The following is an 8,407-nucleotide window of genomic DNA, read 5'->3' on the forward strand; positions in this document are numbered from 1 at the left end:
TCACATGCTTAAAATTAAAAATATTTATTAAACTAATTTCATAAACTAAAATTCATTAATAAATTATTTTATTATTTTGTATTAACATAACGTCGCTATTTTATAGCACTTTTATTTATAAATTAAAAATTGTTTGTGTATTTAGTGTAATTTTGTTGTAATAAATAACATCGTTATTATTTTACGGAATATTTTTTCGCGCGTTTTTAGCTGTCATCTGTCACCGCGTGGCCGCGTCGATTCAGCCAGTGTTGCGGCTTGCGACTGTGCTCGTTGCACTGGAATTAGAATAAACTTAGAATGGCCAGTGTTGGGATTTTATCGATAATTAACAATTTTATATTTATAAAGTTAATTTTGTTATTGTTATTGGAATAGTTTGGGTTTTATAATTTACAATCTACTTGCTTTAATTATCAATTACAGCTTTTACTTCAGTTTGAGTTTGAGTTTTTTTTTTTTATCAAATTTGCTTTGGTGTTATTTTACAAAGCTATATGTGGGACAATATGATATTTTGGTAACTCAAATTGTGGAGCAATATTTCGTGACAATAATTAAAGTATAGTTAAGTTACTAGTCAATTATAATTTCATTTACGTGTAGCGATGTAAAAATTCTGGTTTCTTTATATGAATAAAAAATCGATAAATTTAAAAGTAACAGGCAAACAACACTATTCTATAGCAAGCTTAAACTAGCAATGCAAACTCATTTAATACTCTTAACATTATCATTTCTACTTTCGTTTGATTTCGCGTTATGAAATCTTTTAATAAATAGATTTAAAATATTTTAATCAAACATTAAAGAACAAAATCGAGGGTTATTATTCTTCAAGGAAGGACTGAAATTCTAGCAAATACAATTTACTAGCTGTTGCCCGTGACTCCGTCCGCGCTGGATTAAAAATAGACGTAATAAGTAGCCTATGCGTTCTTCCAAACAATGTTCTACATCTGTGCCAAACAAAAATCCATCCATCCATTTAAACATTCGCATTTATAATATTAAGTATGATTACGTCATTTGATTTACATTAATATTATAAAATCATTATAAAAGGACAGCAAACTTCTAGATAGCTTTTTTATTAGTATATGATAGTTAAGTTAATAGATAGTTAACTTGCTAAAAATCTGTTTCTATTAAAAAAATAAACTGTCTGTGGTTCGTCGTTATTTGCACGTCCTGGGTTACCAATGTGTTGTTCGATTTTCGATTTACATATATACATTTACCTGCTGTTTTTACGGTAAAGGAAAATATCGTGATGCAGCCTGTACATGTCAGCTAAGAAATTCAAAGATATGTGTGAAGTCAAACAACCCGCGATGGGCCGACGTGGTTGACTACCTTAGGGTAAAATAGCACCTCAGTTGGGACGTATAGTGAGCTGATGTTGATGATGATTTGGTTTCTTTCAAATTTTAACTAACAAAAGAACATTACAAAATTACGCACTTGTCGCGAACTTTCTTCGGCCTTCATATAGTTTTGTACGTGCTTTTGCAAACGTATTTGCTTATTATGAAAATAAGAGAAACAGTGAAAATGAGACGAGTTCCGCATCGATATGTACTGAACGCGTAAATCACTCAAGGAACAGTAACGACGTGGAGTAGCCATCGCTACAGTAATTTAGATTTATAAATGATTATTTTTAAATAAATGTTTCTTATGGTAATACGTATTGCTTGAGTTTTTATAGCATATAGCACATATGGTGCTCGTAAATTTTAATTAGAAAGTTTACAACTTTATGTCTAAACGTGTGTAACTACGAGTGATAACATACTCTAGAATGTGTGTAACCTTATAATCCACCCATATATATCATTAATTCTGCCAAAGAAAGCTTGTAACGTCATTACACACAACTGTCTTGTTATTGCGCTTGTGTTGTAAACGCCTGTCAAATAGATTTTTTGTTTTATTGTGCGACTCTACGCCTCCCTCTTGTTTCCCCAGGTAGTCAATCTTTGTTAACCCTTTATTTATTTCCATTAATAAATTAAATTAAGCCATTAAAAATTAGCGCAACTGTTAACTATTGTTAGCAAATTGAATGGTGATACTGGTTAGCAATCTCATGTGTCAGAGTGTCCATTGTTCTGAGCCTTTCTCCACAGCCCGACCATTCGTTCGTATTGTTCGCGAAATCACGGAAAGTAAAAAAGAGAAAGGGCGTTAAATCTTTACGCTAATAAATCTGGAGCATTCGCTGTGCAACGCTTCGATAGGTTTTGCTGTACACAGATTAAATACGTACTGTTCTGCTGTTAAATTATTATAACCGTTTAAATTCTATATGGTAATCCGTAAAAGGTATTTTATATGTCGCTTATTAGTAATTTATTTTGGCGATAACAGCTTCATTTCATTTCTAACAAAGATCATTTTAAGTTCTGATTCGACTCGTTTATTTTTGTGTTATTTTACGGTGCATTTCTTTTACTGAAGCTTGTACAAAACATTAATCTTTTTTTAAATGAAAGGCACGGCAATATCCTTTTATATATTATATATTATAGCCAATATAAACTACTGAACTGCAAAAGCTGAAATTTTCAAATGAATTTCCATGTGTTAAAAACGAGGAACGTAAAAAGGAATGAGAGAAAATTACCTCTAAACTCATTTTACATTATTCTTTCTATACCTTTATACCTTGCTAAAAGAAAACTTAAACAGTTTTCTCGTAAGTTCATTTACTTGTCCGTTGTCGAAGCTCGTTGACCCATGACACAGTACAGTTAGTGGTCACTTAGCCGTAATGTGATTACAATGTTATGGAAAACGAATTTACACCACTAACTGTAGTTCTTTGTTTCAACTGTTTAGGTCTCTAGGTCAATTGCTAATATGTAGTTTGTTTTTTGACAGTGGATTCTTTTAGATGTATTAAGGTAATTTAAACTTGAAAATTAATTAACGAGGTTTATATAATTTACAATAATAGAGGAAGAAATTATTGAAATTAATTTAGTGATTGCATTTACATAAATTATTAGAATTGTACTCGAGAGTTATTACATTATGAAGTTATAAAAAAATATTAATTCTTTAATTATTCTTACAGCGTATAATTATTTTATCGTCAGAACTAAAAAATAAGGAGAAATTTGATAATTTGGAGAAGAAATTTTAACATTTATTTGCCAAATGTTCATAACGTGTAACATCCTAATTAAATTCGTTTTTGATTGTGTTTAAGACATTTAACTTTCCCTTTAAACAGTCGAAATCGACTTTCGGTTTTGTTTAATTCTAGCATACTAATATGGAGTTTTGTTTGTGACGGACGGACGGACGCGTGGTTCGAATACAATATTATTGTTGTGGTATTGTTGCAGATAACGTTTAGGTGAAAGTGTTTTATATTTTATACAAAAAGAACGCAATAATAGGAAACGTATATCGCGTTTTGTTAATTGAGAGTAAAGTAATACGACACGGTTGCCATGGTTATGTATTGATCATGTTTCTATTACGTTGTGAACACGAATATTATTACACTTTCTTCATGAATTCATTTAACAGTAGTAGATCCCGCAACAACAATATTTGTTGGGTGAACGAATTGACCGGTGCAATACCACTATCACACAGAAGACAGGCGTGAAGTGGAAGCAATTCCGCGTTTCGTCTGATGAGTGTGGTACCGAAGGCCTAATTTTAGTCCTCATTCCCTTCCCACCCTTTTCTTATAAGAAAAGGATGGGAAGGGGAAGTGGATTTGGCGGAGGAGGGGACGCATAGGAAAGAGAAATATCCTCTTTCTGTGCGTCCTCTTCTCCGTTGATTAAAGGTAGGCAACACATCTGCATTTGCGGATGTCTATGGGCAACGGTCGCCTCGCTATTGCGTCGAATCTAGGTGGCCGTTTGCTCGTTTGCCACCTTATGAAATAAAAAATAATAATAAATCAGATATATTACTAATCGTTGATTACTATGGACAAAATCATTTTATAAACAAATTGTAATCTCTGTTTTGACAAAGATAATCAGAGGGATGTTTCAAACAGGGATTTTGGTCTCAGCAACCGACGATAAGTAATTTATTGTTCTTAACCGACTTTAAATTAGAGTAGGTCCTCATTTTGTGTGTATGTTTTATTGTATTAAAAACAATATAATTGGCTTCGCAGCAGAATGCTATGGAATGAGAATTGCTTGTGAAGTGCGGACCATAAAAATATTGCGCCTGTAATATTTTATTAGCAAATGCATTGGGTTGTTTATGTGCTACTAAAATAAAAAAAGAAAAATAAAATTCCGATTATTCACCGAGATTATTGGATTCTCATTTCAGAAGATACATTATAATATGTATGGTTAGAATATACTAATATTATATAAGCTGGTGAATGGCGAAAACTCGCTGCTCTCGACAATAGATTAGAAATTTCATACATTTTGATATTTTCAGTGGTTTGGGTTTATTTATAAAACACTTTAATAAATGCAAAAAAATTTACTTATTCTGCTAATATCACAATAGTTTTAGTTAAGTCAATCGTAAGTTCCTCGATGTTCTCTTTGCACCTGGGCGCAGGCACCAGGATCTCCCACTCCTAAAAAAATAAAATATTATCAATTAATTTATTAACAAACACAACTACGGGTTCAGTTAATTTCATAAACTATTTTAATAGAATGAAATAGTATACGTTCATTAAAGTGAAGATACAGAAATATTGTGTATTTAATTGTAATATTTCTCCTAGAAAACAATATAAATAAAGGACAACAATATAATAAAATATGTCCATTCCAACACGTCAAACTAATGGCAGCATATTAAATTTCCCCAATTTCCTTTCGTTTTTTTATAGCAAACTTTAACTCACGCTAAATATTTCTTCAGTGCATGTTTACTGCATGTAGACCATACTCGTGGATGGTTCACGGGATTGTACCTCGCGCCCATCATGTGTCGCTGTCCTCGGCACTGGTTGTACGGTGGACCGTCGTGGTTGATGCCCAGACTGGAATTACAACTTCGTTACTCACTGTGACATGTATAAAACTATCTCACAATTCTTTAGAGGAACATCACGACGCTCATTGATTCATCACTGTATTGTATGATTCCCTATTTTTTGTTATGGCGATACCTATTCTGAGTGTGAGTGTGGGGTGGAAGATAAGGTAAATTACTTTTCGCCCCTCCCTTACTCTCATTAAGGTAGTGGATATCTGGAATGTTTATTGGACTTGTATGGCCGGATGTGAAAAAGTCAAAAGGTGTGCCAGGATCACCCCATATGGAAATTCGCAATCTTTAATTACCTGGATTGTTGGGACATAAGTTGTTTTTTTATTGTTAAAATGTGAGTGAGTTTTCTAAGAAAAAGTAACAGGAAAAAGTAAATAGGATTCCCAAAATAAAATACGTAAATCTGTTTTATGTTACTTTTCTTGCGAAGTCTGTAATATATACTATTCCTGAAAATTCCAGGCAGATTAGTCACCTTACGCCTAGTTTTATGTATAGGCTAACGAATTCGACCGATATAGACTTTACTGTTTATTATATTAGACTAGCTTTTACCCGCGACTTTGTCCGCGCAGAATAAGAAAAATGCACACAAGATAAAAAAGTTCCTATGTCCGTCTCCTAGTTCTAAGCTACCTCCCCATTAATTTTCAACAAAATCAGTTCTACCGATCTTGAGTTATAAATAGTGTAACTAACACGACTTTCTTTTATATATATATATTTTCGTACTGCTCTTGTTTTTAATAGTGAAATCTTTGTGCAGCTTTCAGGTAAATATGTAACAATTAAAATTCGATATTTTCATTCTATTGTATAGAGAATTGCACATATTCTAACCGTTGGCCCTCAAGATAAAAATCTCTGTATAAACATATCGTCATCCCTGTCATTATATCGACAAAACAGAGATAACTATATGTTTCCAAAGATGATTTAGGTCTCAGAAATTCTCGGTGAGTTGTTCAATAGCTGGCGAAGTCAGATAACAAAAGCACGAATAACGCCAATGATTTTGTGAAAGTATTCTATAATGTCAAATCTTTTTGACATCGAATTTCATCATCATCTTCATAAATAACGGTGATGTAATATTATTTACCTGTGACCGATTTCATGAGCCAATAGATATCCTATGTTCTTAGAATTCCACTCCAGCAGCGCACAGCTGTTTTTAATGCTGCACATGCCTCCCACATAGCCACGTCCTGGAAAAATATTAAATATTCGTCTTAGATTATTTTTTATATATCAAACGGTGGCAAACGAGCAAAAGTACACCTGAATTCGCCGAAATAGCAAGGCGACCGTTGCCCATAGACATCCGCAAATGCAGACGCGTTGCCTACCTTTAATCAACGAAGAAAGGGACGCACAGAAAGAAAATATTTCCCCTTCCCTTGCGTCCCCTCTTCCGCCAAATCCTAGAAAATTCCGATAGACGTAGGAAGAGATGGACTGCTTGACAAGTGACATGTTTAAAAAGGGAATTGCTTAAATCGTTTTGGAAGACAAAAACTGGTACACTTACCCCACAAGGAGTGGGATATGGATAGAGAGATGCGAATGTCTGATGAGGGAGATGGTTGAAGTATAAATGCGTGTTACCATCATCCCTGTCATTATTTTGAAACGGTGATTTTGGTCTGAGAAACTAACGATAAGAAAAAACTGTATAAAACTAATGATTTACCTGTACTTCTTCTTACTTCTTCGCTATTTTTACTTAGATAATAAAGATCAAGACCAGTAAGTAAAACTGAATAATACCAATCATTAACCAGTTTCCTCTTCCCTTGCCATTCGCAGTAACTTTTCAAATACAAACTGCCATTCTCGTCCATCTTAACTATTTTCGTATTATTTTTAAGAAATCTAGTATCTTTTAATTTAAATTTAATATTCTCATTCAAACTTGGATGACGGAAGAAATTCTCCACATCTTTGAGAATACTAGTTGATATTATTTTTAATTTCTTTCGCGTCTTGGCGCCATATTCTTTGACAAGTTTATCTGTTAGAACTTTATCAAAATGCATCATAATATTGATTGTGATTTCATTTTTGGGCTGCGGCGTTATTAATGTGAACTGTGGTGTTTTATGTAGTACCTGAAAAAAAAAAAAAAGTTTTTCGATCAGAAATTCTCTATTTACTAAGAACTTGCGATTTATTCCTGATTCAGCCAAGTAGCAAAATATACGTCTAGTTAATTAGTAAAAATTATAGATAACTAGGTGTCGCCAGCGACTCGCGCGCCTTTAAAAAAACTTTATAAGGTGCCTATGTGTTCTTCCAGATAGTTGAGCCGTCCCGGACATACCTTAAAATAAACATCCATCCATTCAAACATTCGCATTTATAATATTAGTAAGATTATCATTACATTAAACATGAAACTGTTTCAGTTTACTTCAGGAAACAAATTTTTAAATATCACAGAAAAAAAGATCAGGCACATTAAATATAAAAAAAAAGATATGCGTAAAACTCACGAAATCACTAGAGATCCTTCCATATCCTAGGTCAAAAACACAACACACAAGCACCAGCAAATATTTCATATCGCGCGTGCCCGCCGCGGCACCGCCTGCACCAGACTAACGCAGACTTACATATAAAGATGTCTACACACTAACAGCGATTATGTTTCTAAGAATTACTTCAGAATTCGTACATTTAAATTACTCATCTGTTTCTAAAATTAAGTATCTTCACTTGGTGATATGTACAATAAAAAGAAAAGAAAGAGTAGTGATGTAATAAAAGAATGAAAATAAAGTGATGCTGTGTTAAGGCAGTATAATAGACAATAACAAAAATGACTAGATTTTATATAATATCTAAAACATTTTTGTATCGAAAGTGAGAACGTAACGATACTTAGGATTATTTTTTGTGGCATATGATTTTATACAAGTTCTTAGACTGTCAAAATACATAGGCTTAATTAACTTTTAATTTTTTTTAAATAAAAAGTATCTTACAATTTTTGTTTTTTATTTTTTTTGGCAAACGAGCAAGCGGCCACATGAATTCGCCGAAATGGCGAAGCGACCGCTGCCCATAGACATTCGCAATTGTAGATGCGTTGCCTACCCTCAATCGACGAAGGAGGAGACGCACAAAAAGAGAATATTTAATCTTCCTAACCTTGAGGCTGAACGTTTCCTTAACTTTATTAAAAAAGTCAATCAATATCATTACCATATCATTAGAGCACAATGCCTTAATCTCATCTGTGAACGTGACTCTATTCTCTCGCGAAATTGCATCCAAATTACATTAATGTTTTTTATCTTCACAGTTCAAGGTTTGAAAACACGAGATGTTTTTTACGCATAATTTATTGAGATAACTTCGTTAATGATAATAGTGTTTTAGCGTTTTGTTTCCAAGTCTA

At 33.1% G+C, this 8,407-nt stretch overlaps 1 protein-coding gene across 1 annotated transcript; it reads right to left on the reverse strand.

The window, feature by feature from the left end:
• Nucleotides 1-4,467: 4,467 nt before the first annotated feature.
• On the reverse strand, nt 4,468-7,618 carry LOC106716676 (A disintegrin and metalloproteinase with thrombospondin motifs 17). The gene is made up of 5 exons (XM_045681582.1): nt 7,500-7,618; nt 6,698-7,115; nt 6,107-6,212; nt 4,856-4,993; nt 4,468-4,579 (listed from the first exon to the last, which is right to left on the reverse strand). Exons 1-5 carry the CDS (start codon nt 7,566-7,568, stop codon nt 4,513-4,515), a joined length of 798 nt encoding a protein of 265 aa, XP_045537538.1. The 5' UTR covers nt 7,569-7,618; the 3' UTR covers nt 4,468-4,512.
• Between the last annotated feature and the right edge of the window lie 789 nt (nt 7,619-8,407).

The sequence above is a fragment of the Papilio machaon genome, chromosome 16 (genome assembly GCF_912999745.1).
Source record: "Papilio machaon chromosome 16, ilPapMach1.1, whole genome shotgun sequence".
NCBI lineage: Eukaryota > Metazoa > Arthropoda > Insecta > Lepidoptera > Papilionidae > Papilio > Papilio machaon.